The 18,249-nt window shown below is 38.5% G+C and overlaps 1 protein-coding gene across 5 annotated transcripts in view; it reads left to right on the top strand.

The window, feature by feature from the left end:
* Positions 1–17,392, top strand: part of waca (WW domain containing adaptor with coiled-coil a) — a 120,967-nt gene extending 103,575 nt beyond the window's left edge. For all 5 annotated transcript variants that reach the window (XM_048609713.1, XM_048609728.1, XM_048609720.1 and 2 more), the window contains 3 exons: positions 3,517–3,694; positions 15,088–15,215; positions 15,958–17,392. In XM_048609713.1, the coding sequence (XP_048465670.1) occupies positions 3,517–3,694; positions 15,088–15,215; positions 15,958–16,027 (376 nt within the window). In that variant the 3' untranslated portion in view covers positions 16,028–17,392. The remainder of the gene's footprint in view (positions 1–3,516; positions 3,695–15,087; positions 15,216–15,957) is intronic.
* Positions 17,393–18,249: the final 857 nt, after the last annotated feature.

Here is an 18,249-nt window from a genome sequence, read left to right as displayed (position 1 = left end):
GCCTCCCACTCTCTCCCTATTTATTTCAGAACCCCCTTCCCCTCCCCCTTTTCTGATGAAGGGTCGAGGCCCAAAACGTCAGCCTTTCTGCTCCTATGATGCTGCTTGGCCTGCTGTGTTCATCCAGCCCTGCATCTTGTTGTCTCGGATTCTCCAGCATCTGCAGTTCCTACTATCTCAGAGAGGTACCAGTAGATGTGTTATACTTGGACTTCGAGAAGGCTTTCAACAAGGTTAAGTCTTAAGATAAGAACCAGGGTGTTGGAGGCAGTATCTTGATGTGGATAGAGAATTGTGGAATGAGCAGGAAATAGTGAACGGACTTAAGGGGTTCTTTTTCCAGTTGGCAATGTTGTGCCAGTGCTGGGACCACAACTGTTTACAATATATGTTACTGACTTAGAGAAAGGAAGTGAATTTGCAGATTAAAGAAAAAGTTTGAAAGCAGGCTGTGAAAGGGATCCAGTTTACAGAGAGATGTCAATAGGTTAAGTAAGTGTGTAAAAGTTTGGCAAATGGAGTACAATATAGCAAAGTGTCAAGTTGTTCACTTTTGAAGAGGAAGAAAAAGACTATTATTTAAATGGAGGAAAGCTGCAAAACAAGGGGACTGGGAAGTACTTGTGCATGAAACGCAGGTGCAGCAGGAAAACAGGAAGAGTAATGGAATGTTGGCCCTTATTTCAAGAGTGTTGTAGTACAACAGTAGGGAAGTCTTAACTGTATGAAGTGCTAGTGAGACCACATCTGGAGGCTTGGAGTTTTGGTCTCCTTATTTTTAAAAAAAAAATGTTATTGTTTCATTGGAGGCAGTTCTGAGAAGGTTCACTAGGATGGTCCCTGGTTATTGAAGGATTCTCTTATCAACAAAAGTTAAACATCTTGGGACTGTACTTATTAGAGCTTAGAAGAATGAGAGGTGATCTCGCTGAAACATAAATGTATTTTAAGGAGCTTGACAGGCTAAATGCTGAGTGGATGTTTCCCCTCATGGGAGAGTCTTGGGCCAGAGGGCATAGTCTCAGAATTAAGGGGTGCCAATTTAAGAATGAGATGACAAGGAATTTCTTCTCTCAGAATTGTGCCTTTGGAACTGCTTACCACAGATCTGGGGGTCAGAGTCCTTGTGTATATTTAATGCTGAGGTAGATACATTCTTCTTCAGTAGGGGGTGGGGAGGGTGGTTTTGAGGAAAGGATAGCAAAGTGAACATGAGTGTTGGATCAGCCATGGTCTTGTTGAATGGTGGAGGAGACGCCAGGGGCTGAATGGCCTACTACTGTTCCTTTTTTAAATGATCTTAAAAGGGCATATTCTTGGCAGTGGAGATAACTTTGTTTTTGCGTTTGAAAAATATTAATATCTAAGTCTTGTTAATTTCTATTACTTTTTGTTAGCTTCTTCTGGAACGAAGAGATTTGACTATGCATTGTACAGTCATCCACTTTAGTAACAAACCAGGTATAAGTGGGACTACGGCTTATTTTTCCATGGCAGCATGCCACACATGCCAATATTGAAGAATTTATTTGTGTAGATTTATCTGGATCCTGCCCCTGCTCTGCCCAACCTGTGGTTTTACAACCATGTCAGTATTTATGATTTTGTTGTATTTGATCCCAAAAAGAGCTTCCAACAATTTTATTCACACTATGATCAAAACTGTTGTCTTCTATCTCTGTAACATTTGCAAGTCTCCTCTCCTGCACCTTCTGCTGATACCATTGACCAGTAAAACACACTGGTGACTGGCCTTCTACCCTCCATACAGTTCAATTTATCCAAAACATGTCCTCGCTGCCGACTAATCCTGTTCACCTTATCCGTCCTGTGTTTGCTGACCTGACTCCCAGTTAAAAATTCTCATCCTTGTTTAAATCTTTCCATAGCCTCACCCTTCCCTTGAACCTGAAACATTAATTCTGTTTCTCATTGAGCAAATTCCTTCACTGTCACTGGGTTAAAATCCTGGAATTCCCTCCCTAATAGCATTGTGGGTCAACCCACACCAGAAGGACTGCAGCGGTTCAAAAAGGCAGCTCACCACCACCTTCTCAAGGGCAACTGGGGATGGAAAAGAAATAGTGGGCAGCCAGCAACGCCCACATCCCACAAAAAAATGAATGTAAAAAAAATACTTCCAGACCCTGAGTTTTCCCAGCAGTCTTTTTATTTATATTTCCAGCATCCACAGTGTTTACTTTCACTTCTCGAGATCTCTGCACCCCTCCAAACTGCTCTGTTCTACATGTGCTGTTTTCATCCCTTGCATCACTTGGTGTCATTTTAAACTCATTGCATTCCTGTGAATGCCTTAGGCACCTTGACTACACTGAAGAGAGTACTCTAGTGAATGTTCATCTTAGAGGATGAGACTGGAGAGTTAATAGTGGTGTGCACAGAAATGGTGAAGTCACTAAATCAATATTTTGCTTAGGGTTTCATGATGGAGGACGCTATTACCATCCCAATAGTAACAGATGATGCAGATGTTATAGAAAGGGAGAACCTTGGAACAATCATCTGTAGGGAGAATGTACTGTGCAAACTATTGGGATTTAAAGCAGACACGTTCCCAGGGTGTGATGGCCAGCATCTTGGAGTCTTACAGGAAATGACAGCAGAGATAGTGGATCCATTGGCTATAATATTCTGAATTGGAAAAGTCCTAATATAATGCCCTTATTCATAAAAGGAGGGAGGCAGAAGGTAGGAAACTACAGGCCAGTTGGTTTAACATGTTGGGAAATTGTTAGAATCCATTATTAAGGAAGTAACAACAGAACTTTGGGAAAGTCAAAATGCAATCCATCATGGTTTTATGAAGGATAAGTCATGTTTCACTAATTTGCTGGAATTCTTTGAAGATGTATCAAGTCATACAGATAATGGTGATCCTGTAGATGTACTACATCTGGACTTCCAAGAAGGCATTTAATAAGGTGCCACATTAAAGATGTGGGGTGCCATGTAAAGATCCCATGATCAGCAATGGGATAATGACAGTATAATATGACGTTAACAGAAAAATATTGTCCAGGACAACACAAGAATGTTCTCTTGTTTCTTTTGTTTTGAAATTGCGCTATTTTACCTTCTTTGTTCCAGGACCTGAAAGAACAGACAGTTTTAATGTCTCATCTAGGAGATAACTTCACTAATGGAGCAGTGATCACTTCATACTACATTGAAATGCCACTGTAGATTGCTTACTCTCGCCTTGGAAGTGAGAGTTAAACTTTTCTCTGGGGGGCATATGTGCTGCTGTTGAACCCTAACATTAACATTCTCTTTGTGTTCTCCTTCAAGATTCAAAGTGCAAAACGTTGTCTAGTATAGGATAATTCCAATCATTTATATTGTTATGATGTTTTTAAAGGAGATCATCTGAAAATTTAAGCATGAGTAAATTTGGAAGCTGGAATTTGAATATGCGTTCTCAATTTGAGTGGTATTAAATACATGTTTTGAAAGGTTTATAAAATTTGTGTGGACCATAATTTTAAAATTTTACAGCAACCAGAGAAGTCCATCGTCAAGTCCAAATCATATTGCAAGTAACAGTGCATCTTCAGTACCGTCAACAACATCTGCACGTTCTTCGTGTTCGTTGACGCCGACACTAGCAGCGCACTTCAATGAAACTCTTATAAAACATGTTCAAGGTTGGCCTGCTGATCATGCGGAAAAGCAAGTAAGTGCATAGCTGTTTTTGTTTTGAATTATATTTGAATCACATTATTAGGAGCTGGTGTAAGGGTGTTGACGTTTTGGAGTTTTGAGATTTCTTTGGCTTCTGCTCCTTTTCCTGTTCCTTTATTCATTTCCCCAACTGGCAGGTGTTTTGTCAGGATAATTTCAACTATGGATCCAAGTTGTCGACTAAAATGAATGACTGTACAGAATTGCTTTGAGTTGGGTTAACCGCCTCAGCTGATAACTAGATTATTTACAGTGTCTCGTCACAGGATGCTGATGTTTTACCTTGGTGCTGAAACGCAATTTTTAATTACAATAGGTTTGGTTTTAGCAACATTTATAGCAAGGTTGTGCAAGTACACTAAGCTTGGTGGCCATGCAAATTCAACATTTTCTTGTTGCAGATTTGGAGCAAGTGGTATTATTATCTTTTGGCGCAGTATTATAGCCATTCAACTCTGTCAGATTCAGACATTGGTGATCATGGGGTATTTGTGAAACTAGAAATGCAGTGAAGTTTTAATGGTGTCCTCTGCACCAGAAACCTATAGTACTTTTGAAGTCCGATACCATTGAGCAAATTATCCCTCTGAAGTTTCCATTGAACAAAATCATTTGCAAATATGCTGAATAATTTTAAAATTGAACCTGATGTATTTTGTTTGCCCTTGCAATTCAAGGATATGGAGTCAAGGCAAAACGATAGAGTTGGGATACAAATCAGGGATAAGTTCATTAATTGGCAGAGCAGCTTGAGGGTTAAATTATACTTTTTTTTTCTTTGGACCACCAGTTTTGCTAGATGTCTTTAGTGTTCAAATTCCTGCTATTTGACTCTTTCTTGCAAGTCTGGATCAAAATGTAAATGTGAAGTGATGCACTTGGGCAGGACAAACAAGCAAGGGAATGTATGATGAATGGTTGGACCTGGGAAGCACCGACAGTCATTGGTACCTTGGTGTGCATGTCCACCTGTACCTTAAGGTAGTACGACGGGTAGATAGTGGTTAAGTAGTAATACGGGCTGCTTGCTTTGATTAGCTGAGTTTAAGAGTTGGGAGGTGATACTCAAACTGTATAAGAAGTTAGTTAGGCACAGCTAGAGTATTTTGTGCACATTGTAGAAGGGCTGTGATTGCACTGGAGAGGGTGCAGAGGACATTAACCAGGATTTTGCCTGGGCTGGAGAGTTTTAGTTGTGAAGAAAGATTTGATAGATTGGCGTTGTTTTTCTTGCAGCAGAGGAGATTGAGTCAGGGTGTAATTGAGAAATATAAAATTGAGGGGCAGTGTATACAGGAAGGAAGTTTTACCCTTGTGGCAGTATCACTGACCAGGGGCATAGATTTACGGTAGGGCGCAGTAAGTTTACGGGGGATGATGATTAATTTTTTTCACCCACTTGGTGGTGAGAATCTGGAACTTGATGCCTATGATGGTGGTAGAGGCAGAAAACCTCATAACATTTAAAAAGTATTTAGATGTGCACTTGCAATGACAAGGCATGCAAGGCTATGGACCAGGTGTAAGATTAGAATAGATTATGGCATTGGACTAGTTAGGTGGTTGTTTTACATGATAGACACAGCAAGCCAGACTGAATCAGACTTGTGAACACTGGATTGTAAAACACAGATATTAAAATATTCAATGATACTCAAAATTGCCTAATTGTCCCCAACCAGATGATATGAATAACATATGTCAGACACCAAATTTGTAGTTTAAACAGAAATTGACCATTTATTTTTACTGTAACTTTAGCAGAACAAAGTTAAACAACAAGGTAATTAATCTATACAATTTAAACCTTTGATCGCTCTCTCAGACAGACAGATGCAGTTAAGCAAAAGAAAGTAAAAGTTGTAACTGGTCAGTTCACTTAAGTGTTTTTGAATGGTTGCTAAACCTTCATGCACTCCTTAAGTAATGTTGTTCACAGGCACGTGGGACTGTATATCTTACTTGAATTCCAAAGTCATCAGTTAATGCAGCTTCTGCAGACTGCCGGAGACTTTTACGTAAGTCTTGCAGACTTGGGTACTTTGCTCAGAACTTTCAATAATTCGATAACTGGAGAGCAACCAAAACTTTGTACAACAGCTTTCACAATCACACTGCCTTCTGCCCAAAACACACAAGAAACCAGTTCAAATTGTGGTTTCTCTTACAAGATTCCATGTGGTTGGCTGGGCAGCACACCTCTGCCCTTGATTGGATATTGAATGGATCAATCAGCTGCCAGTTGTGAGCCTGGAACATTTTGGTACTGAAATAACGTCACGCCCTTCGGACAGTAATGAACCTTCAATTATTCTTTCAGGCCAGTTCCCATAAACAAATGTTGTTTGTTCTCCCTCCCTTCCCAAAATAAGCTGCTGCTGTTTGGTCAATTTTGACTTCAGCTCTCAATTCCAAATAAAAATGAAGAAAAATAAAATAATTAAGGTCTCAACATTTTTGACCAGTACAGACTTCATGGCTCATTGGGCCATTTTCTGTACTGTAGACTTCAATGACTCTATGAAAGTTATAAGATCTGGAATCATGTGATACTGCTGGAACCCAAACTGAGAGTTAAAGAGCAGGTTATTAGTTAACAGGTGCTGTTTGATGCCTCTGTTGCAGACTCCTATCATTTTACGATCGTAAGAATACTGATGGAGCAGTTGTTATTTGTAGGGATAGGAAATATCCTAGCAATGTTCCACTTACCATTATATAGCTGGACAAGTAATATTCAAATGTGAATTGAGTAAAATTAGCTCTGAAATCCAGCGCTCTGGTTGAGGTTTCAGGAAGCATGAGAGGGAGAGCATGCCCTCACATGAGCAAAAATAGGGTCAGAGCAGACAAGATAACCCATCAGCTTGCTCCATCTTTTGGCATGATCATAGCTGACCTTGGGCCTAAAGTCCAATTAGCTACCAGCTCTGCGTATCCTTTGGTTGAGAGATCAAAATACTGTATATTCAGCCTTAAATATATTCAATGATAGTATATCCACAACCATTCAGCGTAGAGAATTCCAAAAGTTCATGATCTTTTAAGTGATGACGCACACTTTTCTCATTTTGGTCCCAAATGATGATCATCTTCTAAACGAAACCAGTTTATTCAGCCTGTCATCACAGGGACATCCCTCATCCCTCGTCCCATGGACCAATTTGGTGAATCTTTGCTGTACTACTTCCAGTGTAAGTGTATCCTTCCTTAAATATGGGATTTTTTTAAAATTTTGCTTTTGTATTCTTAGGACCAATGTGAGTAATCTCATGTCCTAATGTTATTCTCCATCTGCCACTTTGTTGCCTACTCACCAAAACTGTCTGTATCTTGGTGTAATTTCTTTGTGCCCTCCTCTCAATTTGCATTCTCACTCAGCTTTGTGTTGTCAACAAACTTGGATACATTACTGTCTGTCTAGTTCATAAATGTAGCTTGTAAGTAGATCAAATTCCAGCGCTTATCCCTGCAGCACTCCTTCGGTACAACCTGCTGTTTTCCTTACTCGATTTCTCCTGATTCCCTACTTTCTATCTGTTCACGAATCCTCTGTCTGTGTTAAATCATTCCAACTTCATGAGCAGTTCTGAAGAACAATGATGTTGGACCCCACCATTAACCATGTTTTTCTTTCATTCAATCTTGAGACATGGTTATCAGTGACAGGCCTGCATTTATTGCCTGTCCCTAGCTGCCCTTGAACTAAGTGACTTGCTAGGCTATTTTAGATAGCAGTTGAGAGTCGACCTCATTGCTGTGGGTCTGGTGTCACATAAGCCAAACCAGGTGAGGTTGGCAGATTTCCTTCCCTGAAGGTCATTAGTGCGTTAGATGTGTTTTTCCAACAATTGACAATGGTTTCATGGTTATCAGTAGTTTTTTTTAATTCCAGATTTTTCTTTTTATTGAACAGCAGTGTAACTTTGCCACTTTGCAGTCTGTTGGGACTTTTTTTAGAATCTCTGGAATCTTGTAAGGGCATAGCCAGCCAATCCACTGTCTTTGCAGATGTCTTATATAGAACCTTAACACTTAGGCTGTCTGGTCCTTGGCATCTTTTAGGATTTTAATCCCTGAAATTTATCTAGTACTTTTTCTCTCCTACTAGTAGCTACCTTATTTTTTTTTCCTTAGTCTGTGGTTACTTTCTATTTCTGGTATGCAACCTTTGCCTTCTACTGTGAAGGCAGACATACAACATTTGTTTCATGTCTGTCCTATTTCCCCTGCCCTATGATAACTTGTCTTTGCTTCTAAGACACTCATGTTTACTCTAGCTAATATTTTTTTAAAAGTCTCTGTTTTATCTTCCTTGTTAATTTCCTATTTTTGTTTGTTCCCCTTTTTGTCAACTTTTTGATCGTCCTTTGGTTTCTAAATGCTTCCAATTCTTAGATTTGCCATTATTCTTTAAGTTTTTCTTTTACTTTTATAATATCTTTAAATAGTATCAAGTCATGGGTGGATCTTTTTTGTCTTTGTTTTTGATTGGAATCTATTCACTTTGAATATTTCAAATAATTTCTTTAAATGTCTCCCTCCTGATTTGTTTGCTGCCATATCTTAGTATCTGCTTACCCATACTGTGGCATTCTTCAAGTTTAAGATTCCTGCTTGCAGTTGAAGAAATGCAGCTTTCATCATTAGTGTGGAATTCAGTTGTACTATATCACTGTTTCCCAGTGAATTTTTACTCTAATATTGCTAATTCACCCTGTTTCATTGAACAGATTTGGTCTAAAATATCTTCGTCCTGGTTGGTTTCACAACATCATGGTTCAGAAAAAAGTCATGAAAGCTTTCTACAAAATTATCTTCTGGACCAATTTTTCTAATTTGGTTAGCCCAGTCAATATTAAGATAAAGTCCAGCACAACTATTGCATTGTCTTTGTTACAAACTTCAGTAATTTCTACAATGAACTTTTTGAACAGCTAAAACCTTGGGTTATAGTGACATCCACAGTGCTGTTGGAAAGGTGATTTTTGGCATTTGACCTCTTTTCAGTGAAGGAGTGACATTTTCCAAGTTCGAGTAGTATATGCCTTGGGGAGGAACTTGCCAATAATGAATCTGATGCTCTTGTCCTCCCTGGTAATTCAGGTCGTGGGTAAGGAATGTGCAATCATGGGAGCCTTGTTAAGTTATTTATTGTTTATGTCGAGTGTTTGAGAGTGGTTGTGGAAGAAAAAGTAACAATGGAGAGTCCGGAGAGTGGCTGGGAACGTGATTAATCCACCTGGATTTTCAAGTAAATAACACTTAGCTTCTCATTGCGTGTTTTCGGACAGGATTCAGACCTAAAAGATTAGCAAGTTATGCCATGCCTGCTATTTTTCTTTTTAAAAAAAAAAGGCATTTTAAAGGGACCTTACAGTTGTTAACACTTTGGTTGGAGTAATACGGCAGACTGTGGCTCAGAACATTGGTTGGCTCCCCCGCTGGGGATCGTAATATACAATTTTGAGAAGTGCACTTGTTCATATCTTTTATTGTGGATGCTTTAGGTTCAGATAAAGTGGTTACACTTTATTTTCTACTGCTGGTCTATGCATGGACTTTTCTCTCTTCACTGTTACTGTTAAACTCTTTGTCCCTTTTTGTTCACTCTCAACTTGTCTTTATCCACCTCAATATCCTCAACTTTTCTCTTCAGATTTCTAAATCTCCCTTTATCCAAACCCTCTTGGGGTTGAAAACCATTTTCCCTTGCTCTGGCCATATATTTTTGGTGTGCACTAATATTTTGCAGCTTTGTCCCTTTCATACTCTGGTTACCAATATCTAAATTGTTATTATGCACTTTTGCCTGTCTTTTCTGTTTAACTTTGAAAATCTCCTCTCATATGACACACCTTCAGCACTATTTTAGTTTAAAGCCCTCTCTACTGTGTTAGTTATGACTTGATAGGAGGTGATTTATGTGAAGATAGTCTTAATAATGCAGCTCCTATTTTCCCCAGCACTGGTCCCATGAATTGAAATCCATTTCTCTTACACCAATTTGAGATATACTTTCAAATCTGATTTTCTATACTCCTCTTCAATTTATTGTAGGCTGTGGTATCCTGTGGAGATTATTACTTTGTGGTTCTGTTTGTTAATTTACTTCCGAGTTATTGTAATCCCACAGAACCTCTTCCTTTGTATGACCTATATTGTTGCTACCATCTGCAAAACAACAACTGGATATTCTCACACTGGCCAGCCAACATAGTCTTTTGGTTCACTTCTTGACTGCAAAGAGTCGGCTTAACTGTACTATTTCTTCATGGAACTACATTTCATTTCAGCCTCCCCGACTTAAATGGTTCCCTGCACCACAGTGTATTGGTCATCTTATTCATCTACACTGCAGTCCCTGCTCTCAATCAAATAATCTGCAAGAACATCAAGTCAATTGGGCAGTTGCAGGGTACACTATAACCTCAATCCAAATGGTTGGAGTTTGACTTTACAGGTAGTTCTACTGTAATGTGTGTTTTGTTAACATGAATTGGCTGTAATGCAATTGAATAGTGGACGCTGTTTGGATCATGCGAAGTTTCTGCTGTAAAGGTATAGCGATTTGTTTTTTCATATATACCAATTTCCCTATAACGTGATTTCTATAGCATGAGGTCACATGAGAACGCAACTATTGTGTTACAGGAGAACTACCTGTATTTTAAAAAAAGAGATCTGCTGGCACCCCAGTGTAAAGCAGAGTGAGCACTATACTGTCAGAAGTGTCATTATCCTGATAAGGTGCTCAACCAAAGCCAGTTTGACCCCTCAGGCATTAAATATGGTTTGGCAGTATTCTGCATAAGAGCCAGGGAGATACTTCTGTTGTCTTGACCAATGGTTCTCCCTTAAGGCGCATCACAAAAAACATGGTCATGATCACATTGTTGCGAAGTTACTGTGTTCATAATTGGTTGCTGTGTTTACTGTTATGGAAAGACCACATCCTTTTATTGTTGGTTTGGACTAAAATGAGGAAAATTGGTACTACTTTTAGAAGGGAAAATATGCATGGAGTTGTGGAAAAATAAGTGAAGCTAACTGCATATGAGAGTATGTTACATTTTGATGATTAATTGGCGCCATCTGTTGTGGATTCAGAGGAACTCAGCAGAGTAACAAGTTGCTGATTGGTCCGGCTGCAACTTAACATTGACCTAACTTAACATGTGAGGGAAATGCAAACACAGAAGCAAGGATGAACTTCCAGAAGCTGATTGCGTCATTTCAATTTCCCTCTATCTGCTGCCGCCGTGCACCGCCCCTCCTTTTCTTTCACTGTCACTCTTTTATTTTTTCTTTTGCTTTTCTCCCCCCTTGCACGCAGCCTTTGTTCCCGCCCTCATGTGCGCGCTCTGTAGCAGATTTTTACTTGAATCAGACAGTTGGGTAAAATTAATTGAAATCTTACATTTGCTGTGACTCTGGGAATACTGACTAAGTCTGTGGGTTTGTCCATGATATTTTGGAACAAGGACAATTTAATTGCAGTGGAGGTAGTGCAAGTGATCAGAGATTAAAAGGGCAAATGCCCGGTTTATACTTAATAAAATGGTATTAGAAGCTGCTGCAACCTTCTTGCATTTCATAGAATTAGCTGAAATGACTTTACAAAATGTAACACAACCAATATTTGTGGAATTAGCAAATAAGTTCGAAGTGGAATTCTTGAGGGGCTAAAAAGACAGATACTTGAAGAATTAATACAGCATTTAGGCTTGGTGGAATTATAGGGGAAATCAGTTACTCCAATGGACAAATTAATGTTTAGTTACAGTTAAAACATGACAAAACATGAGGAAAAATTTAAGCAACTGGAGATAGAAGACCAGAAAAGGAAGATGGAATTCCAAATGGTTAAGAAAGGTGAGGACAGAACAATTGAATTGGGGGAAAAAAATGGAAATGAGAATGCTGGAACTGAAGTAAAAACAGAAATTGCTGGAAAAAATTCAGCCGGTCTGACAGCATCAGAACTAATGTTTTGAGTCCGGTGACCCTTCCTCAGGACTGATGGTGCTAAGAAAATGTCAGTTTATATGCAGAAGATAGGGTGGTGGAAAGGGTAAGGAGTAAATGATAGGTAAGGATAGAGCCCAGAGAGAGAGAAGAACAGTTGGACAAACAAAGCAGTGGATAACAATCTGGCTAGGAAGGTGAATAGCTGTTAATGGAGACTGTTAGTGGTTAGCAATAGGTTGTGTTTGGGGTAAGGACATGGAAAAGCTCAAGCGCTAGAGTCCAGAAGGCTGCAGGGTCTCTAGGTGTAAAGCGAGGCACTGTTCTTCCAACTTGCGCTGAGCTTCACTGGAGCACTGTAACAGCCTGAGACAGATGTTGGCCAGGGAACAGGGTGGTGTGTTGAAGTAGCAGGCAACTGGAAGCTCCGGGTCTTTTTTTGTAGGCAGAACTGCGAAACAGTCACCCAGTCTACACTTTGTTTCCTTGATTTAGAGGAGACCACGTTGCAATCAGTGAATACAATAGACTAGATTGTGTGAAGTGCAGGTAAAGTGTTGCTTCACCTGGAAGGTGTATTTGGGCTCTTGGATACTGAGGAGGGAGGAAGTAAACGGATAGTTGTTATACCTTCTGCGTTGCAGGTGAAGATGCCATGAGGCTGTGGGAGGCATGTTGGAAATGAAGGAGAAATGGACTAGGATGTCCACAGATGCTGCCAGACCTGACCTTTTCCAGCAATCTCTGTTTTTGTTTCTGATTTTCAGCAATTGCAGTTGTTGTGGTTTTTAATTTAGTATAGAATTGAAGTAATTTAAGTAAAGATGAGAAATGGTAAAGACAAGAAGTCACTTGTGGGAGTGAGTTACAGGTGCCCGAACAGTAATCCCACAGATTGGAAAGCTTTTAGAAAGTTTCGGTGATTGTAACGAAGGTCTTTATTATGCATGAACTAGAAAGATCAGGTGAGCAAAGGAAGCCTGTATGAGGAATTCATGGAATGTTTTGGTGATCGTTTTTCAGAACAGTGTGTGCTGGAGCCACCCAGAAAACAGTCTATACTAGAGCTGGTAACGGGAAACAAGATACGATTAATTAACATACTTATGGGGAAAGCGCCCCTAGGATCCAGCAATCACAATATGCACCCAGTCTGAGGGAGATGAAATAGGTCTAAGTTGAGTAATTTAACTACTATAAGAGCACTTATGAGAGCATAAAATCATCCAGCGTGAACTGGCAATTAGTCATAGGGATGTACAGCTCAGAAACAGACCCTTTGGTCCAACTCATCCATGCCGACCCATTTGCCAGCATTTGGCCCACATCAATCTAAACCCTTCCTACTTGTATATCCATACAGATGCCCTTTAAATGTTGTAATTATACCAGCCTCCTCCACTTCCTCTAGCAGCTCATTCCAGGCACGCACCACCCTCTGTGTGAAAAAGTTGCCCCTTAGGTTCCGTTTAAATCTTTCTCCCCTTGCCTTAAACCTATGCCCACGAGTTTTTGACTCCTCACCCCAGGGAAAAGACCTTGTCTGTTTACCCTATTCATGCCCCTCATGATTTTATAACCCTCTGTAAAGTCACCCCTTAGCCTTCGATTCTCCAGGGAAAATAGCCTATTCAGCATCTCCCTATAGCTTAAACCTTCAACCTTTAGGTTAAGGGTTAGATTCATAGAGAAGCAGTGGCTGATTTTCAGGTGCATATCACAGAATATACAGAATAGATACATTCCAACAAGAGAGAAATTCTAAGATGACTCACTATCTGTGTTTAAATTGGTTCAAATTTTTTAAAAAAAGCAGAAGAGTTGTCTAAGAACGGTGGCAGATGTAAAGATTGGACAGAATATGAATAAAGCGATAAATAAAAGATTTAATAAGGAGGTAAAAATTGAACTTCAAGAGAAAGCTAGCTATAAAAGTAAAAAGGTAAGTGTCTATAGATATCTAAAAAGGAAAAGAGTGAAGAAAGTGAGCGTTCGTCCTAAAGAAGGCAATTTGAAGAATTAATACTGGAAAACAAGATGGTGAATCAACTGAAAAGTATTTTGCATTGGTCTTCATGATAGCAGCATTCCAGAAATCACTGCAAATCATGCAATAAAGGGAGTGAGAAACTCAATCTCCAGGGAAGTGCTACTTTGCAAGTTGTTGGAGCTGTGTGCTCACTAATTGCTGGTTCCTAATGGGCTTCATTTCTAGAGGTTTAAACGAAGTAACTAGTGAGAGCTTAAATTTCCAAAATGAAAAGTTTTAATTCATTTTCTTGTTTTTAAAATCATGTTTAACCAATTTGTTGGAGTTATTTGAAGAATTCATTGTGGGTAAAGGATACACTGTACTTGGGTTTTCTGAAGATATCTGATCAGATTCCAAATTGAAAGTTATTGCAGAAAATAACAGGTCGTGGTATCGGACATAGCATATTAGCAAAAATAGAGGATTGGCTAGCAGCATATTAGCAAAGATAGAGGATTGGCTAGCTCACAGGGAATGAGGGAAGGGTGACTGAACTGAAGAAAAATCTCTGCTATCGACTGCACAGATACTGCCAGAGCTGTTGAGTTTCTCCAGTAATTTGTTTTTTGTTCAGATTTCCAGTACCTGCAGTTCTTTGCTTTAGTTTAGTAAATCAGGAGACATCTTTTTATTTCTAACGTCAAAGCAATACATTGCTGAATTGGAATGAAAAATATACTGACTGCAGAGTTAAATTACTCATTAATAAAATAGGATTTGGAATAAATCTTGCATAGGATCATACAATACAGAAGTATGCTGTTGAGCTCATCTCTTCTATATTGGTTCTTTAGGTCCACTCACTTTCTTTTCTTCTAATTGCTCTGCACATTTTCAATTTATCCAGTCAACTTTTGAACATTGCTACTTATTTTGTTGCCACAACTCTTTCAGACAGTGCATTTTAGATAACTTATTGCTGTAAAAAAGCCTTCTGTCTTCCACTGTTTTGCTAATTGATTGTTGTACTGTTTATTCATTATCATCTTCATAGAAAGATCTTATAATTTTAATATCTCTATTACATCTTCCTACAAACATCTTTGCTGTAAGGAGGCCAACACGACCTTCAAGTCCTTCATCCCTAGATTCATTTTATAAACCTCCTGTTCTGTAACTTCAAGATCTTGCAGTGCGTATGTGTGCGTGTGTACATGCATCTCTGTGTCTAGAAATTTCCAACATATGTTAGAACTTCATATAAAATGCTGTTTTTCATTGGTGGGAATGGGGGGGGGAGAAACGAATGATGGGTGAGCTGAACACAATTTACCTTCGAGTTAAGCATATGTTAATGGTTTAGAAAGTTGGCCTATTTGTTCTTTTTCCTGTCATTATTTCAGACCTTCGATGCCTATTTATTTGTTTTTTAATTTTATGTTTAGGCATCTCGACTGAGAGAAGAAGCACACAACATGGGAAGCATTCACATATCTGAAATTTGTACTGAGCTTAAAAATTTAAGGTCTTTGGTTCGGGTGTGTGAAATTCAAGCAACTTTGCGTGAGCAAAGGTAAGAATCTTTTCAGCGCAGTCCCAGAGTACTACAAATTTAAACTCCATTGGATGTTGGCAGATTTTGCGCAGCTGTCAACAATTCTGCTTCTGTCCCAAGTGTACTTGGGCCAATGGAGCAGTAAGAAAATAGGATGATAGATTGTAATGAAACAATTTTGTTAAAACTGAAATTTGAATGCAAGGTGATCTGAGTAAATTGTAGTTTAGCTTCAACTTGAGGAGGAAGGGCAACCCCACCCACTTAATTTTGCAATCTAGCTTTCTTTTCAAAGTGTTTACCTTATCTTGGCTCCTATTAATGTAGCAAAGCAGAACTGAGAGGGGGAATAGTTGATATCTGTTTATGCAGCATCTGATTCTGCATGCCTGTTAAGTATGTGAATTTTATAAGAAAAATGTTAACTTTTGTTAAAGAATAGAATTGATTGAAGGCAAATCCTATATGAAACTAAGTGCTGGATTACTAACTGAAATGTTCCCTGCTGCTAAGATGATTTCATTGTTTCTGTGGTGATATTAAGACATTGTAAAACTCCATAAATGATTTGTTCCAAATACACTCAGTTTGATATTTTCGGGTATTTAAATGAAATCAAAGCATGAAGTTTTAGTGAAAGCATGTAAAAAAGATATGACTCAAAATATCTACAGTTTCTTTCATTTTTGACTGTATTTTAAATTTGACTGTTATTCACATGTCAATGTAGTGACTATCTATTTTCTCCCCCTCTTTCCAGGATACTGTTTTTGAGACAACAAATTAAAGAACTTGAAAAACTGAAGAATCAAAATTCCTTTATGGTGTGAGGACTTGTGAAGAAATTGCACATGGTTTAAAGCCAGGGACTGTAAACGTTTGCCCAGTCTTAAACAAAATTTGAGCTGCGTTTGAGAAGGCTTTGGACCGTGGGCTGGGCAAAGGGGAGGATTGGGAGGGGGATAAAGGAGGGTTCTGATTCAGGGGAGATAAATGGTTGATTTGTAAACCCTTGAAATGTAGATTTCTTGTAGATGTATCCTTCACGTTGTAAATATGTTTTGTAGAGTGAAGCCATGGGAAGCCATGTGTATCAGAGCTTTGACATCTGAACTAATCAATGCTGAGGTGGCTAAATACCTAGCCTTTTACATGTTAACTTGTCTGCAAACTAGCTTTGGTAATTTTCATCATTCAGTGATACGCATTTCCTAGAGTCCTGGCACCAGCCAGTGTGCATCACGGACTGCAACAACTGGAACAGTTTGGTCAGTACACAAATTAGCATGGAGCACCTTCAGATTCCACAGACCCAGTCAGGAGCAGCTCTGCAGACAGCTTTCTTCATTGCAAGGCAATTTCAGTTTTTTTTCCTTAAGACATTGTGATCAAGGCACTTGGGTTCACCAACTTTTCATTCCTCTGTACAGCAGTTTATAAGTGAAGTACTGTTGTATGGAAAAAAAAACAGGTTGTTGCAGTAGGTAAAGTACAAATTGATTTCTTGTATGCCTACCTAATTGCTGTGTATTTGCATTTGTGCCCTGTTTTAAAACAAAAAATGGCAGTGGAGAAAGATTGATACAGGGCATGTGTGTATTTATTAAGCGGCAGAAGCCACTCAAAAAATAGTGACAGAAGCCCAATGTTATTTGCTAACATTGTTGATGATGCAAGAAAGCTGGTCAGTCATGCAAAGATGTATGTAAATATAATAAACTTTTTTGTTGTTTAAAGCACTGGGTACCCTTCTTTTTTTATTCAGCTGCTGCATATAGGAAGCTGAACTGTTCTGGCAAACCTGATTGGGAGTAATCCTTGTTGGAAGCTTGTTTTTCTTTGTGTAGAACTCTAGCTTTCAAGAAGCAGTAATTTGCAAATATGGATGAAAGAATTTTTTTTCGTAAGTAATTTAGTGGCTGAAACAAGAATTTCAACAAGGATTTTGGGTTCATTGCCTGTAATGGCTTGTGCAAAGTCTTGGTTTACCTGTATTGCTATAATTACACATTTAATTTGAAGGTTATTTGTGTTGTAGCTAACTGTGCAAGTAAGGTGCTGACTGCTGTTCTTATGCCATCACAATACGCAAGATCTGTGTAATTTGAGCCCACAACCATCATTGGAAAATGGTGGTGAAGCTCAGCTTTGTATATTGTTTCCTAAAGTATATGAAAAATAAAACTATGCTACCACTGGTTATGCTCTTTTTTTCTACATAGGTTTACTTGGAATTTGCCACAGTTTATTAACCAAATCTTTTACTCATAATTAACAAAGTTGGTTTCAACCAATAATGCCTTGGACATTTATTTACTTCCCAGCATTTCTCATGCTAGCACTTAATTTTATTTACGTTTTAAACAGTTTTTTATGGTTGGTATGTTAGAAGAAATTTAACAATTGAAAACTTTTTTATGAGGGATTGATGATTAATTTGCAGTTTAACTTGTTCCAAGTATTAGTTTATTTGCAGTTGATACTTTGTATCAAAGTATATATGAGCCCACTGAGTCCAACATGGCTGTCTCTTTAGTTAATAGGCTTTACCATTAGTTCACATTCAACAAAGGCATGAGTAATAACTAGATTCTTAGTACTACAATTGATCTATTGTTACTCAGTTGATCTAATGTTAATAAATTGCTTCTGTTCAGCAGGCACTTGGGTCTTATTATTGTTTTGCCTGGACCTGTCATGGTATTTGCATCTTTTTAGATATTACTGAAAGTCGCCATTTGTGTCTTTAAACCCGCAGTTCAAGAGTTTTAATTTTTTCTAATTATCATTTGCTTTGAACACCAGTATGCAGAAAGGTTTATGTACTAATAGTTTACCTGTGCAGAGCATATTCACGTATGAGTTTAGTGATTTCATTTTTTGAAAATGAGCTTTGAAATATCTGTGCAGTGCCTTTTTGAGCAATTTACATCAATTGTCACCAATTCTTTAAAATATTCTCTTTGAATCTTGGCTTCTGAAAATGATAACTGGAAAAACATATGCATGATTCTTTTAATTTTTAAAATGCTTCTGTTACCTGACCTCTTGC

This window comes from Rhincodon typus, chromosome 2 (genome assembly GCF_021869965.1).
Source record: "Rhincodon typus isolate 14 chromosome 2, sRhiTyp1.1, whole genome shotgun sequence".
NCBI classification, from domain to species: Eukaryota; Metazoa; Chordata; class Chondrichthyes; order Orectolobiformes; family Rhincodontidae; genus Rhincodon; species Rhincodon typus.
This window is presented reverse-complemented; position numbering and strand designations above follow the sequence as displayed.